Raw genomic sequence first — 27,113 nt, forward strand, 5'->3', positions numbered from 1 at the left:
ATTATTTCTGTAGTGTATCGACAGTTTCTCTCGGCGTTGAATTCCTCTCTGTTAAAAGACCCGGACCTTTGCCTGGGAATAGTTTGTAGTCTTAGAGTGACAAAAAAGACGTCTTTTCGTTAAAAGATGACAGTTCGACGAAACGAATTTTATTGATTCGGAAGATTTCGCTTTGCGAGTAATATTTCCTGTGAATCAAATAATTAAATTTCGGTTCTGTATGACTGAAAACATATCACAATGTGACTAGATCCGGAACTTAGCCTCTGAATGTTTCGCGAACAGAATTGTTTGGTCCAGAAGATGTCGCTGTGAGAGTAATTTTTCCAGCGAAACAATCAAGTCAAGATTCGTTCCTCGATGTCTGACAACATATCACTCGGAACTTTACCTTTGGTCTTGGGTAAAAAAAGCAAACCTTCCATAAAAACCAACTTACCGTTTACGAACTTCTGGCTTAATATAAACAACGCCCTCTGGTGTAAAACAAGCACAATTTCGCTTATTCTGAGACTTGGGATATTTAGATATTTCAGCCAAATGGTGTTGTAATTGCACCTGAATTCAAAAAGGAAAAATCGATAGTCATAAATTTCAATAATTTTTTTTCGAAATTCTATAGAACTAACATGGAATTTGCATTTATGTTTACGCCATCTTCCATTCTCATTGACACATTTCCATTTTTGACCAGCTCGACAATTTGCCAAAAGTGTGGGATCCGAACATTCCGAATTCAAACGCATCATTTTAGTAACATAAGGAGTCAAAGGTAAATTATTATCGAATTGATCTTGCTGTTCAAGTTCATCATCGGCATCATCGTCCTCTTCCATATTGGCCGCAGAAGTATCGATTTCATCGTCCTCAAATTCAAAATCATCATCGGTGATATCTTCATTGTCTGACTCTAGAACGATTATGGAAAGAAAAACAAAAATTTATAAAAATCACAAGAAAATCCATTAAGAATTTCTGACCTTTAGCATTATCCAAAAATGTATCTTCCTCCCGGGATTCCATATCCAAAACATCGATCCTAGGTGTTGTAGACGATGTGGCATTTGCCATAAGATCTTCAATGAGAGTACTATTGGCCAATTTCATATTGTTACGTTCGACTTGCAGACGAGCTCGGGCTTCGGCTATTTGATCGGGAGTTTCTCGGCGACCAGAGCTTTCAATTAAGAAGGTATCTGGCCAAGCATCTTTCATTAGTCTGTGTTTATTCAACAATAGAGGAAGAATACTGCGGCCATCCATGTGGGATGGTGTGGGTACACCACCCATATCCAGGAAAGTAGGAGCTAAATCTACATTTAAAACCACTTCATCAACCCTATAGAAAATCAAAAGGAAAGATAATGTTAGAGATCTCTGGGGGCAAAAGTAAAACTCTCTCTCTCTCTTTCTGTAGTATTATACATACACTCTTGATGGTTCAATTCCCGGTCCTCTAGCCAAAAATGGTACCCGCACATCAAATTCAAATGGAAAACTTTTACCCTTAATCAAACCAAATTGACCCAAATGATAGCCATGATCTGATGTATAAATAATATAAGTATTGTCCAATTCTCCCAATGCCTTGAGCTCATTGTAAACTCTTTCCACAGCCACATCTACACTCTGTAGAGTTTGTAGGCGTTTTGTCATTAGTAGATTGGTGAATCGTTTATGTACCGGTTCCATGGGTTGAGTTACTCGTAAAATCCATTGTTTATCTGGATTGGGGGCCAAATCATAGGACGGTGTACTAATGGTGGGAAAATTTCAGCATGAATTAATCTTTTGTTAATTTATGGCAATTTTATTACGACTTACTGATGTGTGGTTACATTAAAAAATAAATGACTATATTGGGGTGCCGAGTCTTCGGGTCCATGCGGTGCCGGAAAACTCATAGTTAACATCACAGGTTTTCTTTGGTTTTGTTGTTTGGACGATCGCAAAAATGCTATTGAATCATTGGCTATTAAATTTGGATAATAATCCTAGGGGAATAGAAAGGAAAACATTGAATTGAATAAATATTTTGTAGAAATTTAGAGCTTTATTAGAATTGAGAACAAAAGAAGTATATACGGCCGTAAGTTCGGCCAGGCCGAATCTTATGTTCCACCATGGATTGCGTAGAAACTTCTACTAAAGACGGTCATCCACAATTAAATTATTTCGGTTGCGGCCAATGGCAAGGCATCTTAAAACTTCTTAACATCATCTTCTAAATTGTAAGTTAGTCCATGCGGTATATACTCGTATAGTAGACAAAAGAAAGGTCGATTAAATACGTATATATTCAGTTTTTGACCGGTATATACAGAGAAGAAATAATTACGAACCGATATGAACATTTCTGCTGTAATTATAGAGTCAGAATTGAAATATGGGGGTCGCTTTATATGGGGGCTATATACAATTATGAACATGAGTCTACCAAAAATGGCAGATTTTTTACGGTTTGGTAGATTGGTAGAATTCTTGATGTTTTAGAAGATTTTGCAATATATTCCTCTTCAACTATGAAATGCTTCATAAATTTTCTATAGAAATAACATTTTAGCAAAATTTTCTAACATATACCACATTACCAGCCTGTACAACATTTACTGCACATGTTTTAATATAGCAAATCGGACAAAAGCCGCACTTTGGTCACATATGCCTGGTTGGCGTATTTGATTATCACCTATAAAAACCGATCTGCCGATTTATCTTTTAGAGAGATATAGAAGGCACATTACCACATAAATGGTCTGAAACTAAAAGTTAAACTTCCTGATTTTACTTCTCTTGTTGATTCGAGCAATGGGAGATAAATATTTTCAGAATTTAGAAACCTTCTGATTCACTTGTAACACCGAGTGCCTTTACAACATTCTTTATTTTTATATCCACCACCATAGAATGGTATAATAAGTTTGTCATTCCGTTTGTAACACATCGAAATATCGACTTCGGACTATATAAAGTATATATATTCTTGATCAGAGAGAAATTCTAAGACGATATAAGCATGTCCGTCTGTCTGTCTGTTGTAATCACGCTACAGCCTTCAATAATGGCGCTATCGTCCTAATCGTCCTTTTGTTTGCAGGCAGGTCAAGTTCGAATATGGGCTATATCGGTCCAAGTTTTGATATAGTCCCAATATAAACCGACCTCCCGATTTGGGGTCTTGGGCTTATAAAAACTGTAGGTTTTATTCAATTTGCCTGAAATTGTAAATCTAGAGGTATTTTAGGACTATCTAAAAGTGTACCGAAAATGGTGCCTATCGGTCCATGTTTAGGTATAGCCCCCATATGGACCCCTAGGAGATGTGCCGAAAATGGTGAGTACCGGTCCATGTTTTGATATAGCCACCATATAGACCGATCTCCCGATTTTATTTCTTGGTCTTCTAGAATCCGTAATTTTTACCCGATTTGCCTCAAATTGGAAATCTAGAGGTATTCTAGGACCATAAAAACGTGTGCCGAAAATGGTGAGTACTGGTCCATGTTTTGATATAGCCCCCATATAGACCGATCTCCCGATTTTACTTCTTGGGCTTCTAGAAACCGTAGTTTTTATCCAATTTGCCTGAAATTGGAAATGTAGAGGTATTATAGGAAAATAAAGAGATGTACCGAAAATGGTGAGTACCGGTCGACGTTTTGATATAGCCCCCATATAGTCCGATCTTCTGATTTTACTTCTGGACTTCTAGAATCCGTAGTTTTTATCCAATTTGCCTGAAATTGGAAATGTAGACGTATTCTAGGAAAATAAAGAGATGTGCCGAAAATGGTGATTATCGGACCATGTTTTGATATAGGCCCCATATAGACCGATTTCCAGATTTACTTCTTGGGCTTCTAGAATCCGTAGTTTGTATCCTTCCATGTTTTGGTATAGCCCCCATTACACCGGACTCCCGATTTAACTCCTAGGGTTTCTAGAAATTGTAGTTTTTATCCGATTTGCCACAAATTATAAAAATATACTGGCATTTTAGACCCAAAACAAAGTGTATATGATTTAGTTTTATCGGTCCATTTGGTAAGGCCTCCATATAGACCGATTTCACTTAATGAGGGTATAGAAGGCGCACCGTGGTGCAATGGTTAGCATGCCCGCTTTGCATACACAAGGTCGTGGGTTCGATTCCTGCTTCGACCGAACACCAACAAGTTTTTCAGCGGTGGATTATCCCACCTCAGTAATGGTGGTGACATTTCTGAGGGTTTCAAAGCTTCTCTAAGTGGCTTCACTGCAATGTGGAACGCCGTTCGGACTCGGCTATAAAAAGGAGGTCCCTTGTCATTGAGCTTAACATGGAATCGGGCAGCACTCAGTGATAAGAGAGAAGTTCACCAATGTGGTATCACAATGGACTGAATAGTCTAAGTGAGCCTGATACCCTAACCTAATCTAACCTAAAGTGCACTGATCATGAAAATTGCTTGAAACTGAATGCAAAATTTCCAAATTTTACTTCTTGTAGTCGTTTAAATAATTGGGATGAAAATCCACAGATTATAGATTTCAAATCAAGGCGTTATTTCATAATTTTACACTTACACTTACAAGAGATGTTTATGATTCCTCTAAAACTCAAACAAAAAATGGTTCTTATAAATTCAGAATCTGATCTAGTCTTCATAGGTAAAATCTTTACATTTATCTATGGCAAGCGTACTGGTTTAACTGATCTGCTTGGGAAAATATCTGTCATCAAACCCCCCTGACATTTTCAAAGGAAACTATATCTGATTCATGGTTGTGGGTATTTAAGATTCGGCCCGGCCGAACTTACTCACATACTGTATATACTTGTTATACCCTGCGCTACACTGTGGAACAGGGTATTATAAGTTAGTGCATATGTTTGCAACACCCAGAAGGAGACGAGATAGACACATGGTGTCTTTGGCAAAAATGCTCAGGGTGGGCTTCTGAGTTGATTTTTGTAATCAAAGTCTAGGTCGCAGTTTTAGTCTAATCGACTTCAAATTTGGCACAAGTATGTGTTTTGGCTCAGAATAGAACCCTATTGATTCAGATTAAGATATAGCTCCCATACATATATATTTCGCCCGATATGGACTTATATGGCCCCAGAAGCCAGAGTTTTACCCTAATTTGCTTAAAATTTTGCACAAGAAGAACAATTAGTACTATAGTCAAGTGTGCCAAATTTTATTGAAATTGGTTCAGATTTAGATATAACTCCCATATATATCTTTAGCCCGATATGGACTAATATGGCCCCAGAAGCCAGAGTTTTACGCCAATTTGGTTGAAATTTTGCACGATATCTACTAATATGGCCCCAGAAGCCAGAATTTCAGCCTGATTTACTTTTGCACAAGGAGTACAATTGATAGTTTCGTAAAGTGTGCCGAATTTGGTGGAAATCGGTTCAGATTTAGATATAGCTCCCATATATATATTTCGCCCGATATGGACTTATATGGCCCCAGAAGCCAAAGTTTTACCCTAATTTGCTTAAAATTTTGCACAAGAAGAACAATTATATAGTCAAGTGTGCCAAATTTTATTGAAATTGGTTCAGATTTAGATATAACTCCTATATATATCTTTAGCCCGATATGGACTAATATGGTCCCAGAAGCCAGAGTTTTACCCCAATTTGGTTGAAATTTTGCACGATATCTACTAATATGGCCCCAGAAGCCAGAATTTCAGCCTGATTTACTTTTGCACAAGGAGTACAATTGATAGTTTCGTAAAGTGTGCCGAATTTGGTGGAAATCAGTTCAGATTTAGATATAGCTCCCATATATATATTTCGTCCGATATGCACTTATATGGCCCCAGAAGCCAGAGTTTTACCCTAATTTGCTTAAAATTTTGCTCAAGAAGAACAATTGCAAATTTTATTGAAATCGATTCAGATTTAGATATAACTCCCATATATATCTTTCGCCCGATATGGACTAATATGGTCCCAGAAGCCAGAGTTTTACCCCAATTTGGTTGAAATTTTGCACTAGGAGTACAATGAGTAGTGTAGTCAAGTATGCTAAATTTTACTGAAATCGGTTCCGATTTAGATATAGCTCCCATATATATCGTTCGCCCGATTTACACTCATATGGCCACAGTGGTCAATGTGTTGATATGTGATATGGTATCGAAAATTTAGATCTACAAAGTGGGGCAGGGTATAATATAGTCGGCCACGCCCGACTTTAGACTTTCCTTACTTGTTTATTATCAGTTATTGTTTTTCTTCACTCACCTTGGCATAATCAAATCCATGTTTAATCTTTTGACCATTCATATTAATACTATAATTATAGTATTTAGAATTCATTATGAGTCCACCCCATTCTCTCCAACCAGGTGGTATATAGGAACCATTGTATTTATTCAGGTATTTGCCAAAATAACCAGTCCTGTAGCCGGCATTCGATAGATATGTGGCAAATGAACGTGTTTCATGTGTGGCCTGCCACTGGGGACTGGAACAGTTATCATTGTTGGTGAATACCATATGATTGTGAACATACATGCCGGTCAACAGTGAAGATCGAGCCGGACAACACATCGGTGTGGTGGTATAGGCATGGCGAAATTCAGCTCCACCATCGCGTAAAATTCGTAAGGTGCGTGGCATAAAATTCAAGGAACCCAATTCAACATCCTGATCATCGGTTAGAATAAGGATGATATTGGGTTTACGACTGGCATTGGAATTTGAGTCACGTGAGAAACGTTTAGATGCTTGAGCAGGGCCAGAATTACGTTGGCGCTGTTGACGTTGATGATTGAAATGTTGTGATGATGAAAATGATTGATGATGTCTATGCTGTTGCTGCTGCTGCTGGTGGTGGTGGCTGTGGTGTTGATGCTCCTCCCTATGGTATGGAGAGGATTTCTGATTTGGAATATGCTTATTGTGTTGCTTAGCGGTTTGCTCTGGAAAACTCTCAGACCTCGTTTCCTTTGGGGCATGTCGCCCCTCTCCTTCGCCTCGTTGCTCCTGATGCTGTCTTGTGCTAGAACTACTCTCTTTGGCCGCATTTGCTGTTGTTAGCATAAAATTTAGCATAAATAGCAGACATATGATAAAGCTTATTGCTAATTTATTAATATTAAGTGGATGCATGGTGTTATAAGTGCTGCGACTGTCGCTCCTTCTTCTATAATATTCTTCTCCGTATTCTAATGGATATCACAGTTTCTTGAATTTATTTTAAATTCGCAATAATTTGCGGCCAGAAATTTACATTTCTATAATAAAACCTTTTAATTTTCATGTCATCTTAATGGATTTTAATGGTTTCATTATGTCATTGGTATGTGGTTGAAGAACCTGTAAAATGAAAATAAATTTAAGTGGAGGGGTTTTAGAGTGCTATAGAGACATTATATTTTATATGTATATATTTTATGGTATGTAGTAGAAATTAATAAGGAAAATTTTACACTAATAGCGATTTCGATTGGGAAAAAGGTGCAACATTCTCGAAATTGATTGGAAACTGTCATAGATTTTGGATCCTGTATTCCTCACAATATAATGAATTAGCAATAGCTTTGGAATGACACTTTCATTTCAGTGAACATGTATTGAGGGAAAAAGTAGTGTAACACCAAGGCAACACATTTTTAGCGAAACGAAAATGCCCTAATATAAATAATCCTTGTTCCAAAGGTGTTATGTATAGTAAGCGTCAATTAGGGTTTTTTCCCGGGAATTTGCTATTTTTTCGCTCCCGCTTTCCCGGGAATGAAGTGCGGGAATTCCCGGGAAATTTCCCTTAAAATATTTTATATATAATAGAGTGTTTTATATGGCAAATGACAGTTGAAATCTAGTTAAAGTGGATTTTGGAAGTGTAATGTGAATGAATATGGTACCAAGTATTAGTAGTTGCCTTGTGGGACATACTCGTACATAGTCGTGGGTTCTAGCCCAGATTCTAAAAAAGGATTACACTTAAAAAGAATACTGCACTTCCTAATTTATGATTGTCATATTTCTATAAACCAACATTCCGATAGACTGGTAGACTGAGTAAACCTTAATAAATAACGTCCACTGAGGAGACAACGTCCAGTGAGGAGACGTTGGAGGTACTTTTGGACACACACTTCCCTGGAAATCAGACGGTTGAACCATGTTCTGGCGGTGTAACAGAGTCCCGTCGGTCATTTTCTATCGAGGAAGTTGTGTCGGAATCTAGAATAAAATGGGCTTTAACTAGCTCTGGACCATGCAAATCCCCCAGACCTGATGGAATTACTCCGGCGGAATTACAAGCAGTGTCTGAAAGAATCATCCCCTGGTTGACGGTGATATATAAACGATGTGTAAACTTAGCATATATTCCAAAAGTCGTCTTCATACCTAAAGCGGGAATAGCCTCTCACTCGAGTGCAAGGGATTTCCGACCAATCAGATTATCCTCATTACTACTTAAGACCCTGGAGAGGATGATAGACATGTATCTTAGAACTAGCGTGGATTCAAGTTTGCTCTCGAAACGACAGCATACTCGAAGGCAGGTCTACTGAGACCGCATTGCATTAACTAGTCAGCTTTATTGAAAGCTCACTATCTGTCAAAGAATACACAATCGTGGCGTTTCTAGACATCGAAGGGGCGTTCAATAATGTCCATCCGAGCTCGATATTAAATGGACTGACAACTCTGAATGTTGATCCAGGTATACTTAGGCTGTTAGACGAACTTTTAATAAAGAGACGTATTTCAACCACATTAGGACAAGCAAACATACAAAGGTATGTGAACAGAGGCACTCCCCAAGAAGGAGTTCTATCACCTCTTCTTTGGAATGTTGCTATAAACAACCTTCTGGTTTCCCTAGAAAAAGAAAGGATAAAAATGGTGACATACGCAGATGATGTGGCGCTAGCAGTCAGGGGAAAATTCCCATCCACAATCAGAGATATTATACAGAGAGCTCTCCGGATGACTGAGAAATGGGCGAAAGAAAATGGTCTTGGTGTAAATCCAGCAAAGACAGAACTTGTCATGTACTGCAAAGAACGCAAAACTTCCACGGTTAGGCCCATTTCCTTAGGGGTATTGAAATTCCCTTTGGTGAGTGTGCAAAATAACTTGGCGATATTTTGGACAGGAAGCTGAATTTCAGGCTTAATATTGAAGAAAGGGCGAGAAAAGCCACGGTGGCTTTGTACTCGTGCAAATAGGCAATAGGGAAAAAGTGGGGACTAGAACCAAAAATTGTGCATTGGCTATACACGGCAGTAGTTAGACCTATAATGCTATATGGTGTTGTAGTCTGGTGGCCGGCACTTCAGAAACCGACTGGTTTAGACAGGAAGCTGAATTTTAGGCTTAATATTGAAGAGAGGGCGAGAAAAGCCACGGTAGCTTTGTACTCGTGCAAAAAGGCAATAGGGGAAAAGTGGGGACTAAAACCAAAAATTGTGCATTGGCTATACACGGCAGTAGTTAGACCTATAATGCTATATGGTGTTGTAGTCTGGTGGCCGGCACTTCAGAAACCGACTGGTTTAGACAGGAAGCTGAATTTTAGGCTTAATATTGAAGAGAGGGCGAGAAAAGCCACGGTAGCTTTGTACTCGTGCAAAAAGGCAATAGGGGAAAAGTGGGGACTAAAACCAAAAATTGTGCATTGGCTATACACGGCAGTAGTTAGACCTATAATGCTATATGGTGTTGTAGTCTGGTGGCCGGCACTTCAGAAACCGACTTGTTTAGATAAAGTTCAGCGTATGGCGAGCGCATTTAGTAAGACACGAACAGACTCCCTTAATGTCATGCTACATCTATTGCCTTTAGACATTTTGGCCAAACAGTCAGCTTCAGCAACGGCTGTGCGGTTGTGCGAGCTATCGCTGTGGTCGGAAAAAATGTACGGTCATAGTTTGGTCCTCAAAGTAATGCCTAACGTAGTGGATTACACCCTGGCAAAACCACTTTTCGACAAAAAGTTTGAGACTCTAATCCCCAACAGTGAGGCGTGGTGCACACAGACCTCGGGGAATAAAGAATATATAGATTTCTACACTGATGGCTCCATATTGGATGGACAATTGGGTTTCGGAGTATATTCTAATGATCTGGAACTTCGAATAGCGAAAAGATTACCTAATCACTGTAGTGTTTTTCAGGTTGAAATAGTAGCAATAAGAGAGGTGACGAATTGGCTGAGAAGTAATGTTCCAAAAAATGTGGGCATTAATATATACTCAGACAGTCAACCTGCAATAAAATCATTGGACTCTGTGTTCCTCAACTCGAGAACGACCATCGACTGCCGCAAATCTCTCAATGAGATGGCTGAGCAGTACAATATTCACCTAATATGGGTGCCTGGCCATAGGAACATACCGGGGAACTGCGAAGCAGATGTGTTAGCAAGGCTAGGAACTACCTTACATATACCAGGGGAACTAGAATCTGTTGGTATGCCTCTGGCCACCTGCAAGCTCTTACTGCGTGAGAAGGCTGTTATGATGGTCAATATTCGATGGGAAAATTGCAAGGGTCCTCAAAGTAATTCCAGATGTGCCTAACGTAGTGGATTACACCCTGGCAAAACCACTTTTCGACAAAAAGTTTGAGACTCTAATCCCCAACAGTGAGGCGTGGTGCACACAGACCTCGGGGAATAAAGAATATATAGATTTCTACACTGATGGCTCCATATTGGATGGACAATTGGGTTTCGGAGTATATTCTAATGATCTGGAACTTCGAATAGCGAAAAGATTACCTAATCACTGTAGTGTTTTTCAGGCTCAAATATTAGCAATAAGAGAGGTGACGAATTGGCTGAGAAGTAATGTTCCAAAAAATGTGGGCATTAATATATACTCAGACTGTCAACCTGCAATAAAATCCTTGGACTCTGTGTTCCTCAACTCGAGAACGGCCATCGACTGCCGCAAATCTCTCAATGAGATGGCTGAGCAGTACAATATTCACCTAATATGGGTGCCTGGCCATAGGAACATACCGGGGAACTGCGAAGCAGATGTGTTAGCAAGGCTAGGAACTACCTTACATATACCAGGGGAACTAGAATCTGTTGGTATGCCTCTGGCCACCTGCAAGCTCTTACTGCGTGAGAAGGCTGTTATGATGGTCAATATTCGATGGGAAAATTGCAAGGGTTTCTATTATGTAATATTTGTTACGAATATAAATATAAAGACACAACTAACAAAAAACACATTGACTATATTTACGAGTCCTATAAATTATAGTACATCTCACTCTACTTTCAAACTTCTAACCCCTATAAAAAATACAATTGACCTCCAAATTGTCGAAAGCATGTATCATCATCATCATCGTCATCTAAATGCTTTAAAATGTTTTGCTGTTGGCAATTTTGTACTATCATCACTTTCTTCCTGCTGTTCCTTTCAAATTGTTAATAACGACATCATAATATTGCGGTTCGGCGAAGATTCATTCAAAAACAAATCTTTATGGCTGTGAAAACAAAGGCGCAATATCCCCTCCTGACCTTTCTTGGGAATTCAGGACAAAGCAGAAAAAAAGAAGGAAGATTTAACCGATGGTATGCTTTGTATTGAACTCTGGCATTTTGTAATATTTTTTACCACTTATCAACCACACTCTGCAAATATTGGAGTTTGGCGAAGAAATAGTTGAGTACACCATTTACCATATAAAATGTGAATCTACGGCGGTTTGCAGGTCTGAATTTTTTCAGAATCATAATCTTCGTATGTTTCATCTCGTCGACAGCGAAAGCTCGATTAACATAAGAGCCGGCATTGTTGTTGACTGTTTGGTTTATATATGATGTGGGTATATATCTTCTAACAACCATGGAAAATTGGTCCATATCAGTATCAATTTTCCTCCAATACAATTTTCAAACTGATACTCCTAAAAGTATGCAATGCTTTTCATTATATTAATTTCTAAAGTAGTTTTGTTTTTTCCTTTGAAAATTTAAGCCTTTTCTCTATGGAAATGGTGTTTGACCTCCACATGTTTTTTTGTTGTGGCAACATCCGTTTGGATTTTATCGGCCATGGTTTATGTTTGACTTTTGTGCTTCTTTTTGTGTTGGCAAACAATGTATGTTGGGGCCAATAATCGAAATATGTACAAGCTTCATTCAAGGGAAAAGATTGTCACACACAAAGGAATTTAAGCTTGCTGTCACATCAATATTGAAGCATTTAAGGGATTTCCTTTCAATACATGCTGACACTAGCGTAGTTAGAGGGCATGCAAAGTGGGTACACATCTAGAGGGGAAGATATCGAGTGGGAGGAATTTTATCAATTACCTAAAGCTTTTTAAAAGGGATTCACGTTCACACTGTTCGGAATTAATCAAACGATTGATGTCCTTTATGGTGGAGCTAAAATTAGAATGGGACAGAACTGAGTGATTTGCAGGAAACTTTAATTTAAGTGTGTATTACTTACTCTAGCGTGAAACAATTCATTTCTATTGACTGTAAAGATTTAGAAGAATATTGTCGTAAACCCAAGGATTTCGAGTCCACAAAATATAAATGTCATTTTTGCGTAGCATAGAACAAGCATTTCTTTTATACATCGATTTTTTACTTGAGCAACAGACGCACTCAAAAAAAAAATTTACTTGGATCCAAAGATTTTGTCCTTTCCCTTGTATTAATACCGAACAAAATTTCCTATAGAAATTAATTTTTGACAAAAATTGCCTATAAAAATGAAATGTTGACAAAATTTCTTATAGAAATTAAATTTTGACATAATTTCTTTTAGATATGAAATTTTGACAAAATTTCCTATAGAAACGAAATTTTGATAAAATTTCCTAAAGAAATGAAATTTTGATAAAATTTCCTACAGAAATGAAATTTTGACAAAATTTCCTATAGAAATGAAATCTTCATAAAATTTCCTATAGAAATGAAATTTTCACAAAATTTCCTATAGAAATGAAATTTTGACAAAATTTTTTATAGAAATGAAATTTTCACAAAATTTCTTATAGAAATGATTTTCACAAAACTTCCTATAGAAACGAAATTTTCACAAAAATTTATATAGAAATGAAATTTTGATAAAATTTTCTAAAGAAATAAAGTTTTGATAAAATTTCCTATAGAAATATAATTTTGAAAAAATTTCCTACAGAAATTAAATTTTGACAAAATTTCCTACAGAAATGAAATTTTCACAAAATTTTCTATAGAAATGAAATTTTGATAAAAATTTCCCAAAGAAATGAAATTTTGATAAAATTTTCTATAGAAATATAATTTTGAAAAAATTTCCTACAGAAATGAAACTTTCACAAAATTCCCCATAGAAATGAAATTTTGACAAAATTTCCCACAGAAATGAAATTTTGACAAAATTTCCTACAGAAATGAAATTTTCACAAATTTTCTTATAAAAATGAAATTTTCACAAAAATTGCTGTAGAAATGAAATTTTGACAAAATTTCCCATAGAAATGAAATTTTGACAAAATTTCCCATAGAAATGAAATTTTGACAAAATTTCCTATAGAAATATAGTTTTGAAAAAATTTCGTACAGAAATTAAATTTTGACAAAATTTCCTATAGAAGTGAAATTTTCACAAAATTTTCTATAGAAATGAAATTTTCACAAAATGTCCTATAGAAATGAAATTTTGACAAAATTTCCTATAGAAATGAAATTTTCACAAAAATTCCTATAAAAATGAAATTTTGATAAAATTTCCTAAAGAAATGAAATTTTCGTAAAATTTCCTAAAGAAATGAAATTTGGATCAAATTTCCTACAGAAATTAAATTTTGACAAAATTTCCTATAGAAATGAAATTTTCGCAAAATTTCCTATCGAAATGAAATTTTCACAAAATTTCCTATAGAAATGAAATTTTCACAAAATTTCCTATAGAAATGACATTTTTACAAAATTTCCTATAGAAATGAAATTTTGACAAAATTTCCTATAGAAGTGAAATTTTCACAAAATTTCCTATAGAAATGAAATTTTCACAAAATTTCCTATAGAAGTGAAATTTTCACAAAATTTCCTATAGAAATGAAATTTTCACAAAATGTCCGATAGAAATGAAATTTTGACAAAATTTCCTATAGAAATGAAATTTTGACAAAATTTCCTATAGAAATGAAATTTTCACAAAAATTCCTATAAAAATGAAATTTTGATCAAATTTCCTATAGAAATTAAATTTTGACAAAATTTCCTATAGAAATGAAATTTTCGCAAAATTTCCTATAGAAATGAAATTTTCACAAAATTTCCTATAGAAATGAAATTTTCACAAAATTTCCTATAGAAATGACATTTTTACAAAATTTCCTATAGAAATGAAATTATCACAAAATTTCCTATAGAAATGAATTTTTCACAAAATTTCCTATAGAAATGAATTTTTCACAAAATTTCAATTTTTGACCAAAATATAACTATTATGAAATCATTCTAACGATAAAAAGCATTAAATTCAAAATTTACTATAGAAATGAAATTTTGACACAATTTCCTATAGAAATGAAATTTTGACAAAATTTCCTAAAGAAATGAAATTTTCACAAAATTTCCTATAGATATGAAATTTTGACAAAATTTTCTAAAGAAATGAAATTTTGACAAAATTTTCTAAAGAAATGAAATTTTGACAACATTTCCTATAGAAATGAAATTTTGACAAAATTTCCTATAGAAATGAAATTTTGACAAAATTTCCTATAGAAATGAAATTTTGACAAACTTTCCTATAGAAATGAAATTTTGACAAAATTTCCTATAGAAATTAAATTTTGATAAAATTTCCTATAGAAATGAAATTTTCACAAAATTTCCTATAGAAATGACATTTTTACAAAAATTTTGACAAAATTTCCCATAGAAATGAAATTTTGACAAAATTTCCTATAGAAATGAAATTTTCACAAAATTTCTTATAAAAATGAAATTTTCACAAAAATTTCTGTAGAAATGAAATTTTGATAAAATTTCCCAAAGAAATGAAATTTTGATAAAATTTCCTATAGAAATAAAATGTTGATAAAATTTCCTATAGAAATATTATTTTGAAAAAATTTCCTACAGAAATTAAATTTTGACAAAATTTCCTATAGAAATGAAATTTTGACAAAATTTCCTATAGAAATGAAATTTTCACAAAATTTCCTATAGAAATGAAATTTTCCGATAGAAATGAAATTTTCACAAAATTTCTTATAGAAATGATTTTCACAAAACTTCCAATAGAAATGAAATTTTGATAAAATGTCCTAAAGAAATGAAATTTTGATAAAATATCCTAAATAAATGAAATTTGCATAAAATTTCCTAAAGAAATGAAATTTTCACAAAATTTCCTAATGAAATGAAATTTTGACAAAATTTCCTATAGAAATGAAATTTTCACAAAATTTCCTATAGAAATGAAATTTTCACAAAATTTCCTATAGAAATGAAATTTTCACAAAATTTCCTATAGAAATGAAATTTTCACAAAATTTCCTATAGAAATGAAATTTTCACAAAATTTCCTATAGAAATGAAATGTTCACAAAATTTCCTATGGAAATGAAATTGGAATTTCGATAAAACTTCCTACAGAAATGAAATGAACATTTCCTATAGGACTGAAATTTTGACAAAAATATAAATATTATAAAAATCATTCTAACGATTTCCTATAGAAATGAAATTTGGACAAAATTTCCTTTAGGAATGAAATTTCGACAAAATTTCCTATAGAAATGAAGTTTTAACAAAATTTCCTATAGAAATGCAATTTTGACAAAATTTCCTAAAGAAATTAAATTTTGACAAAATTACCTATAGAAATGAAAGTTAGATAAAATTTCCTATAGAAATGACATTTTGAAAAAATTTTGGACAATTTTAGAAAATTTAGGTTAATTTTAGAAAATTTTAACTGAACTGTATTACAAAGACAGATGTCACGCAGATTTCACAAAAATAAATAAATAAATATTCAAGAAAATTTATAAGACAAATTCAAATAAATTTATCAGACATAATTATTTTTTCACTTGTTAAAGAAAATTTCGTAGTTTGAAGGAAAAAATTTGAGTTCAAAATTGCAAAAATCTCTTTAGTACCATACGAAGTTCTTGCTGGGTGTATTATTGGTAAACTTTACAAATCTTAAGAAATTTTGAACTATTTAGTGGGTCACATGAATTTAGTAAATCTTTATTATTCATTTGTGTATAATTTTTGTTTCTACTTCATTTAACTAACGTATACAAAAAATTATTAAAGTCAAGGAAACTTTCTCAAAACATAATAATTCCTTGAACTAAATAGAATTAAATTGGCTTTAATGCCATATAGGGTTCACTTTTGTTTGAGGGTATGGTTACATATTCCAAAATTGCGTTTTTGCTTCCTCTACTATTATGGCTTCATTATAGTGGTAAATATTCATAGAAATATGTATTGGAACTTTCATTTGTTTTTGGTAAAGCCTAGTCATTGTAGTCCTGCTATTTAAGGACAATACCCATATCCCATAACAACCATTGAAAATCTCCATTTGTAGTAAACATGTCGATGTTATTTGACATAAAAATATATTCATGTTCTTTAGGATATTCTCTTGCTCATTTGGTGATATTACACTCACACACATACATATTTACATGCTACACCACATATTCAATTAAACACATTAGGTTTAAGCTTAATGACCTTGAGAGCCTTAAATGTGTGGTTTCTCTCAATTATGGGAATGAATAAGAAATTTCATTTAGACCCATTGTGGTCTCTTTTGTGTGGTTGAAAAAAATGAGGGGGGATGTATGTACCTATTTATGATGTGCTAACATGAAAAAATGTTACTTGGGGCTTTTCTAATGGGATTTTACATTCATTTCACTCACCAACTCCCCATTAAGAATAAGGATTTAGAAATCTACGAAAAGGAAAAAAATATAAAAAAAAATTATATACCAACAAGTATATACAGCAGTAAGTTCGGCCGGGCCGAATCTTAAATACCCACCACCATTAACCAAATATTAGGGTTTCCTTTGACATTTCAGGAGGGCTTGAGGACTTGAGGACACATCCCGAAGATAAATTTAAAGATTTAACCTATGAGGACTATATCAGATTCTGGATTTATAAGAACCATTTTTGTTTGAGTTTTAGAGGAATCATTAACATCTCTTGTAAGTGTGCAAGAAAATTATAAAATAACGTCTTGATTTGAAATCTTAAATCTGTAGAAGTAAAATCTGGAAATTTTACATTGAGTTTCAAGCAATTTTCATGATCAGTGCGCCTTTTACACCCTCAAGAAGTAAAGTCGGTCTATATGGAGGCATTAACAAATGGACCTATAAAAACTTAATCCGAAAACTTAATCAGAATTTTACAATTTCAGGCAAATCAGATAAAAACTACGGTTTCTAGAAACCCAAGGAGTTAAATCAGGAGATCGCTCTTATGGGGTCTATACTAAAATATGGACCGATACTAACCGTTTTAGGCACACCTCTTTATGACCCGAAAATACCTCTAGATTTCTAATTTCAGGCAAATAGGATAAAAACTTCGGATTCTAGAAGCCCAAGAAGTAAAATCGGGAAATCGGTCTATATGGGGGCTCTACCAAAATATGGACCGATACTCACCATTTTCGGCACACCTCTTTAATAACGCTCATATTTTCAGACACGCCGCTAAGGTAAATTACTCATAAAATTATTCGTGAGTCACGACATTTTTCGTGTCTAACGATATTTTTCGTATGTCACGGTATTTTTCGTGAGTCACAACATGCGTGAGTGAAATATTACTCACGTGCACACCTCTATGTGGAACCCACACCCAAAAAAAAAAACTTTCCTCCGATTTTTTAGACAAACGAAATTCCCCATTTTTATAAAGAATTTTCTTTTAGACCAAAAAACCCAAATTTATGATAGGCAATTTAAAGATTGTCTCTACTTATTTGTATTTGCCTTTAAAGAAAATTCTTTGGCGTTAAAAGAAATCTTTGCTTGTCTAAAACTTCGTTCCTCAGAAAAGAAAACTCTTTTTTCAGTACCGTTTCCCAGAGCCTCTTGGAGAAGCAAATTTCCTCGATTCGATAGAAATTTGGTACGTGATGTTGGTATATGCCCTCAAGCAAATATGAAGAATTTGGTCTACAGCGGTCCATAATTTTATGTAGCCCCATATTTGACTTTCGGAGTTTCTTGGAGGAGTAAATTTCCGGAAAAAAATTTTTGACAAGCAAAACTCGTCAAAGTATTTTCTTAAAGAGCTAATAAACTCGAGCTTATTGTACAAGGGTTGTAACGATTGTCTTTAAGTTTTTAATGAAAATTTTATAGACCCAAATGAAAACGTTCTTTTTTTCAGCTTAATTTTAAAGAGCCTATATTGAAAACAAGTATATACGGCCGTAAGTTCGGCCAGGCCGTATCTTATGTACCCTCCACCATGGATTGCGTAGAAACTTCTACGAAAGACTGTCATCCACAATCGAATTACTTGGGTTGTGGTATCTTAAAACTTCTTAACATCGTCTTCTAAATTGTGAATTAGACCATACCTGGTGTATATTAGACAAAAAAGTTATGTATAAGTAAGTCTACAAATAATTACGAATCGACATGGACTTTTGCACGGTACGTAGAGACCCAGAATTGAAATATGGGGGTCGCTTATATGGGGGCTATATAGAATTATGAACTTGATATGGACCAATATATAACTATATATATAACTATAGACCGATATGGACCTAGTAAGGCATGGTTGTTAACGGCCATATCTAGCACAATATACCAAATTTCAACTGACTCGGATGAAATTTGCTCCTCCAAGAGGCTCCAAAACCAAATCTCGGGATCGGTTTATATGGAGGCTATGTATGATTATGGACTGATATAGACCACTTTTGGCATGGTTGTTAAATATCATATACTACCACCACGTACCAAATTTCAACCAGATCGGATGAATTTTGCTTCTCCAAAAGGCACCGGAGGTCAAATCTGGGGATCGGTTTATATGGGGGCTAATATAATTATGGACTGATATGAACCAAATCCTGCATGGTTGGTGGATACCATATACTAACATCACATACCAAATTTCAACCGAATCGGATGAATTTTGCTCTTCCAAGGGGCTCCGGAGCCACCGTGGTGCAATGGTTAGCATGCCCGCCTTGCATACACAAGGTCGTGGGATCGATTCCTGCTACGACCGAACACCAAAAAGTTTTTCAGCGGTGGATTATCCCACCTCAGTAATGCTGGTGACATTTCTGAGAGTTTCAAAGCTTCTCTAAGTGGTTTCACTGCAATGTGGAACGCCGTTCGGACTCGGCTATAAAAAGGAGGTCCCTTATCATTGAGCTTAACATGGAATCGGGCAGCACTCAGTGATAAGAGAGAAGTTCACCAATGTGGTATCACAATGGACTGAATAGTCTAAGTGAGCCTGATACATCGGGCTGCCACATAACCTAACCTAAGGGGCTCCGGAGGTCAAATCTGGGGATCGGTTTATTATGGGGCCTATATATAATTATTGACCGATTTCGACCAATTTTTGCACGGGTGTTTGTGGCCATATATTAACACCACGTACCAAATTTCAACTGAATCAGATGAATTTTGGTCTTCCAAGAGGTCAAATCTGGTGATCGGTTTATATGGGGGCTATATATAGTTATGGACCGATGTGGACCAATTTTTGCATGGTTCTTAGAGACCATATACTAACACCATGTACCAAATTTCAGCCGGATCGGATGAAATTTGCTTCTCTTAGAGGCTTCGCAAGCCAAATCGGGGTATCGGTTTATATGGGGGCTATATGTAATTATGAACCGATGTTGACCAATTTTTGCAAGGTTGTTACAGACCACATACTAACACCATGTACCAAATTTCAGCCGGATCTTTCAACTACTTTCAAGTCGATAGCTTGTTTCGTTCGGACGTTAGCGTGATTTCAACAGACGGACGGACGGACGGACATGCTCAGATCGACTCAGAATTTCATCACGATCCAGAATATATATACTTTATGGGGTCTTAGAGCAATATTTCGATATGTTACAAACGGAATGACAAAGTTAATATACCCCCATCCTATGGTGGTGTGTATAAAAATATTAACCTAATATGAGAGATTATGCAACCAAAATTTTAGGACATGAAATTTACACAATATTAAGTAAAAATTTCCTTAAAATCATGAAATTTTTTTATTACGATAAAAGTTTATAATCTTTGCTTCAGACATTTTTTTCATTAAATTGGACATTTTCATCTCTCCGTTAAAGTAGTATGGCTTTGGACTAAGTAAAGAGAAACATTTTTGATTTAAATAAATCGTCCTTAAATTAACTGACATACTGAATCTTTAGATTTAATATAAAAGCGCTTCAAATATAGGCTAAGATTTGTTTTACAGGATTTTACATCTTTGTTTTATAGATTTTTTGGAATTAAGAAACCGCTTCTTACTTTGAATTATCAGTCAAAACTTCGATTTTGAAACTGGCATTTGTTTGTACAAGAATAGCTTTGTTAGTATATCGCAAAACGAGAATTTAAATTCGATAAATGAAATCTGTATCCTTATTTTAATTTTATTGATCGTCCCTAAATCCAGATAGGTCCCAAAAAATTGTATTTATTTTAAAGAAGCCGCATCTTTGGTTCGGTATCAATACCAATATCCTTAAGTCAAATTCATTGGAGCCAAGTAAATTTTTTGATTGTATGTTTAAATGTAGGGAGCTCCCTAAAAATGGATTTATTTACTTTGAGTGTAGGATGAGTGATTTTTAAAGAAAACTAATATTTTTGATCCTTGGCGTTGGTTATTGTAAATAGCTAAAATTTTTAGGGATTATCTTTGAGCTAAAACAAACTTATTTGGCTAAGATTTAAGTTAAGTGGACTGAAACTTAAATGGTTTGGATTACGACATGCAGTTCTGCCGAAGGTACCATGGGTGTACCTCACTATTTTTCAGGATATTACAAATTCAATTGAATGCCCTGAATCAGTCATTTAAGAAGAAGAAATAGCTGTGTGCCCACACTAATATTTTGTCAGTGTAGATTTAATATAGCTTCTCCATTTCAGAGATTTTCCATGAAAATTGTATTCTGTAAATATTTTTTTTTCAACTTATAATCACAAAATGTGTTAAATAAATTATTTACATTAACGCTAAAAATAAATTTCATTCAACGTAAATAAATCCACGCAAAAAAGGCGTTTACAAACAAATATCCATGTAATCTCATCGCAGTCATACAACCAAAAGGTCATTTGACACCTGTTGATGGTGACGACTACTAAATCTGATACTGGTTATGTTGACAAGTTATTTGGAAACATGCGATTTCTCTGACTTTTATAATCTGTTAAGAGATTGTTGTCAAAGCAACAATTCGCTTTGTGCCGTTTGAAGCCAATTGCAGTCAATAAGGGTTCCCTGTGTGTCCTTTGGCAAACATTTTAAATTCATAACGTTTGAATTGAAATGTCGTTCATATGGGATATATGAGCGACAAATGTTCCTAACATTCACCAAGAACTACTGCTGTGAAATGGCAATTTAAGTTTTTGAATTTTTCGATTTGTTTGCTATAGGGCAAATGCAGTAGTGGTGACCTCAACGCCTCGTTGTAGTTGGCTAAAGGACCAAACAGTTTAAGTGCTAAGGAGTAGGATTTTCAATTCATAACAACAAAAATTATTTAATTTTAGGCGATCCAAATATGGCTATTCGTCCGTCATGTGGGACATATGAACGACAAATATGCCTATAACCTTCACAAACAACTACTGCTGTGAAATGTCAATTTATTTTTGAATTTATCGATTGGTTTGCTATAGGGAAAATGACATCTACCAAAGCACCGGTGTAGTTGGCTAAAGGACCAAAAAGTTTAAGTGCTAACGAGTAGGACTTTGAATGTGTAAAGCTGTTTGAAAATGATTGCAAAAATTATTTAATTCTGGACGATCTAGATTGGGATTGGTAACCATACCACCAAATCTATGGGATTGGTTTTGAGTCCGCCAACCTTTTAACCTTCTTGCACCTTACATACAGACTTTTTCTATAATTTCCGTATGGAATGCTTTCAACAGACAACTCACTTCATCAAACAGAATACCTCAATGACATAAGTCCGTTTCCATTTTATCGACAATCCATTTGGAGAGAAATTTTTCTTTACATGTCAAACATGCATTTGGCGGGTTTTAACTTTTGAACTTTTTGAGCGGAAATTGCCAAAGTGCCATTTCCAACATCGTACATTTGAATTTTTCATGGTATGTGCACTCTACCAATACTGACGATTTTGCGGTATATTGACGATTTTTGGCATAACTACATAAATATCAGTGTTTGGTTAACGTATGATGATGGAATGTTTATTCCGGAAGCTATGAATTGATAGCCTGAGGAAAGACAATATACAAGGACTATGAATTTGAAAATCATTGATCACTTTAAATGAAGAAATTGCAATCAAAGTGTGGGGGATTAGAAAATATCTTTTCTGTATAAGGTTACCGTTGAGAATTTCTAAAATGTGGCACTTGCAGTAAAAGATGACACAATCATTTTGGCAAAAGTGGAACAGAATGTGATGCAAATTTTCATAAAGAACAAATACAAATTAAATGTACATATTAGTTTTTCTAAATAGAATTGTGAAATCACATTTTCCAAATTAAATTTAAATTGCGTTAACTATCATTTCCTCTCGATTTAATCAAAGTCACCACTAGAAGCTGACAGTTCAGGGAAGAAAGGTGGTTTACCTACTGCATACAAGCATATTTTTAGGCGGTACATATCAGAGAACTGCAACCGGTGGTTTTTTTTCGTATTGCAATCTTACCCACAAAATGTCGGTGGCAGTGAGTAAAACACCAATTACCATGCGATCCTTTACATTGATACAAATGCGAGAATAAAAACACCATTGGCATATAACAATGTCCGTATGCAGTGTCTTGCAATCTTAAACCAATCGACATCGTAACAACGCTCGGTAAACAAAAAACGAGTGTGGCACTTAAGTGTGATTGTACTCTACAACAACAATTACCAGCAGTTGACATTAGCTCAAGAGAATTGAGAGAGTACCAAATAAGAGAATACCAAACTGCTGAGATATGGGTAACCAATATGTGTGATTGCTTCACTACGGTGTTTTCGAGAGACCAACACTCATACTAACACCGACAGTCGTCGGTAGCATTGGATATTGGTGGTTGAAATTTTTTTACCAATTGTTGTTTTAAGATTGCAAATATTGGTGTTTACTAAATAAACTGGTCGGTTGCGGTAGATCGCACCCGTTCTCTGGTACATATATCCGCTAGGAAACATTATGATATGCAAAAAGTGATCGCAATACTCTATTTGTAGTGTAAGTAGCGTAAACTCGATTATTTATTAAGACGCCGATCACATCCATCATCTTAAATGGAATTAATTAAAAAGTGGCACAAAGTGACACCAGAAATGGTCCGAAAAGTGAAGGTCAGATTAGATCGAATTCCCCGACACAGTGGTAAAAAACTTTAGCTGAACATATCGCGAGAACGGATGAAACACATTTTGAACAATTATGCTCCGTGCTCGTATTCATCGACCGTGGGTTAAAAAAATGCCGAACATTATCGGAAAAATGTCCTAAAGACAGTATTGAAGCCATGGGCAGACAAACATTTCGGCTGCAGACTATGTACTTTCCAACAGGACTCAGTACTATCGTAATCATCACGCATCAACCAAGAATGGCTTAAAAAGTAGGTTTCTCGCTTCCTTTCTAGCGGATAATAGTCTCCAAAATCTACGGACTTTTGCGCCTGGCACTTTTTAACAGGTAGGCTGATAAGTCCCCGGTCTGACACATAGATGGCGTCGCTAGTATTAAATGCATATTATTTTTATATAGTACCAACCTTCAAATGATTCGTGTCAAAATTTGACGTCTGTAAGTTAATTAGTTTGTGAGATGGAGCGTCTTTTGTGAAGAAACTTTTGTTATTGTGAAAAAAATGGAAAAAAGCAATTTCGTGTTTTGATAAAATACTGTTTTCTGAAGGGAAAACATACGGTGGAAGCAAAAACTTGGCTTGATAATGAGTTTCTGGACTCTGTCCCAGGGAAATCAACAATAATTGATTGGTATGCATAATTCAAGCGTGGTGAAATGAGCACGGAGGACGGTGACCGCAGTGGACGCCCGAAAGAGGTGGTTACCGACGAAAACATCAAAAAAAAAATCCACAAAATGATTTTGAATGACCGTAAAATGAAGTTTATCGAGATAGCAGAGGCCTTAAAAATATCAAAGGAACGTGTTGGTCATATCATTCATCAATATTTGGATATGCGTAAGCTCTGTGCAAAATGGGTGCCGCGCTAGCTCACATTTGACCAAAAACAACAACGTGTTGATAATTCTGAGCGGTGTTTGCAGCTGTTAACTCGTAATGCACCCGAGTTTTTCCGTCGATATGTGACAATGGATGAAACATGGCTCCATCATTACACTCCTGAGTCCAATCGACAGTCGGCTGAGTGGACAGCGACCGGTGAACCGTCTCCGAAGCATGGAAAGACTCAAAAGTCCGCTGGCAAAGTAATGGCCTCTGTTTTTTGGGATGCGCATGGAATAATTTTTATCGATTGTCTTGAGAAGGGAAAAACCATCAACAGTGACTATTATATGGCGTTCTTGGAGCGTTTGAAGGTCGAAATCGCGGCAAAACGGGCCCATATGAAGAAAAAAAAGTGTTGTTCCACCAAGACAAAGCACCGTGCCACAAGTCATTGAGAACGAGGGCAAAAATTCATGAATTGGGCTTCGAATTGCTTCCCTACACACCGTATTCTCCAGATCTGGCCCCCAGCGACTTTTTCTTGTTCTTAGACCTCAAAAGGATGCTCGCAGGGAAAAATTTGGGACATTTTAGTAATAGCACTCCATAGACAGGTCCTCATGAACCAGTCTCTGACAAACTCTTAGGAAACTGTTTCAGTTTGGTTATCCGAATCGCAACTGAAATGAAAAACTTTTGAAATATATTGAATAATAGGTTATTCTGGTAATTCTACTTCACTAAATGTGTAGATCCAATAAGATTTTTATATCAAGCGAGTACGGAAATCATTAAATTATGACTACTGAAAAACTGCGACATACTGAATCACCGGTACCAGACCTGTGATAGATCCGACAGTGGCAATTGACACCAATTTCCCCTATGTTATATAAATGGACTCCAGATTTGACTTCTGCAGGAGCAAAGCAGTCCACTTAACATTTGATATTTAATTTTGGTCCGAAAACCCATCCCTAGATTTTGCTTCTTGAGTCTCCTTGCGGGAAAAGCAGTCCACTTAACATTTGATATTTAATTTCGGTCCGAAAACGCATCCCTAGATTTTGCTTCTTGAGTCTCCTCGCAGGGAAAAAATTTGGCTGCAATGAAGAGGTGATCGCCGAAACTGAGGCCTACTTTGAGGCAAAACCGAAGGAGTACTACCAAAATGGTATCAAAAAATTGGAAGGTCGTTATAATCGTTGTATCGCTCTTGAAGGGAACTATGTTGAATAATAAAAGCGAATTTTGACAAAAAAAATGTATTTTTCTTTGATAGACCGGGGACTTATCAGCCAACCTGTTAGAGAGTAAGTTTGTCTCTAAAAAAATACCATAGTTTCAGTCATCTCAAGAAGACGCTTCACCAGTAATACCGCAGACCCACTTTCGTGCAGCATTTGAAGCCCATAATTCGTGCCAAAGATGGCCAATATGGACAAATCTAAACTGGTTCTAAAATTAGATGTTATTCCCGACATTTTTGAACAATTTGTCGCATTAGACATCAGCCACAGTATATAGAACCTCTGACTGTGAGTTTTACAACCTCATGTGTACTGACTAAACTTCAACCAACGTCTTTGTGCCTCATCATAATCCTCCGGTCCTTACTGATCCTCATCTTACTGTCTTTTATTAGCTTTCTGGTTCTGATCTTGTTCGTGCAGTTCCAAATTCAGACTGTGAGTTTTACAACCTCATGTGTACTGACTAAAATCCAACCAACCTCTTTTAGCCTTATCATAATTCCTTACCGATCCTTACTGATCCTCATCTTACTGTCTTTTATTAGCTTCCTGGTTCTGACCTTGTTCGTACTGTTCCAAAATCAGTGCTTTCTCTTGATGTTTCTTAATCCCTATTCGTGTTGACATACTTTGCAATATTCCTTTATCTCTCTTTTTTCTGCCTGTAGAGTCATTGTGTAACAGTCAGAATTATGCGTCGTTGTTTGGAAAGATTTTTTTCTCTGTGTAAAAGCTGAGGTGTTTTCTTCTAAGTTTTCAAGTTTGTGGGTCCCTAGTGGGTTCACGGGCTGTCCGATAGGCGTTAAAAGATGGCCACCTCGGGTGTATGAAATTTTGTATGACTTGACTTTTTCTTTACAGGATAGAATTCGTAAACCTCTTCAAAAAAGGTAGAGTATGTGCGAGGTTATATAAAGTCAGTAGCATTTAGAAGGACCGTTTTTGGACGGATTCTTCCTTTCTTCAAATGACTGCATTTATTATAACATAGAATACCCATCTTATAAAGAAAAACTGTGTACCTTTATGACATAGATTAAAAGTCGTAGACTCTATAATTTGGAACTTCAAAAAAATCGATTTTGTTCATATCATTATCCATTCAAAAGTTGCAGAATTGTGGGTCGGTGTTTATATTTTAGAACCTCAATAAGTTTCTAAAGTATCAACTGTAAAACTAGATAGACACTTGAATCTTAACTAACCTTTTACACCATACCTCGTGGACCATGAATAAAAGTGGCTAAACAGCATCATTGGCCAAGTAAAAGTCGTCTGTCTGCTGTCAATGCATTTGAAAGTCTTCTTCCCTTTTTTGGGCAAGGATGTGGTCGCAGCGATAGCCGTAGCTGCAACAGCAACAACTATTCTCTTTTGATAGTTACTTAAGCACGCACATATATAATATCCTCGTCTCTATAAGCCAAGAATCAAAAGCTAATGTCCACATGGGTTCTTGC

General features: G+C 35.4%; 1 protein-coding gene across 1 annotated transcript in view; it reads right to left on the bottom strand.

The window, feature by feature from the left end:
• The window catches only part of Sulf1 (Extracellular sulfatase Sulf1), a 140,202-nt gene that overhangs the window by 13,685 nt on the left and 99,404 nt on the right, over positions 1-27,113 (bottom strand). The window contains exons 4-9 of the mRNA XM_075290183.1: positions 6,251-7,327; positions 1,825-1,994; positions 1,430-1,756; positions 981-1,339; positions 630-910; positions 440-558 (exon numbers count right to left, since the gene is read on the bottom strand). Coding sequence (XP_075146298.1) covers positions 440-558; positions 630-910; positions 981-1,339; positions 1,430-1,756; positions 1,825-1,994; positions 6,251-7,120 — 2,126 coding nt within the window. The 5' untranslated portion in view covers positions 7,121-7,327. The remainder of the gene's footprint in view (positions 1-439; positions 559-629; positions 911-980; positions 1,340-1,429; positions 1,757-1,824; positions 1,995-6,250; positions 7,328-27,113) is intronic.

This window comes from Haematobia irritans, chromosome 1, assembly GCF_050003625.1.
Source record: "Haematobia irritans isolate KBUSLIRL chromosome 1, ASM5000362v1, whole genome shotgun sequence".
NCBI lineage: Eukaryota > Metazoa > Arthropoda > Insecta > Diptera > Muscidae > Haematobia > Haematobia irritans.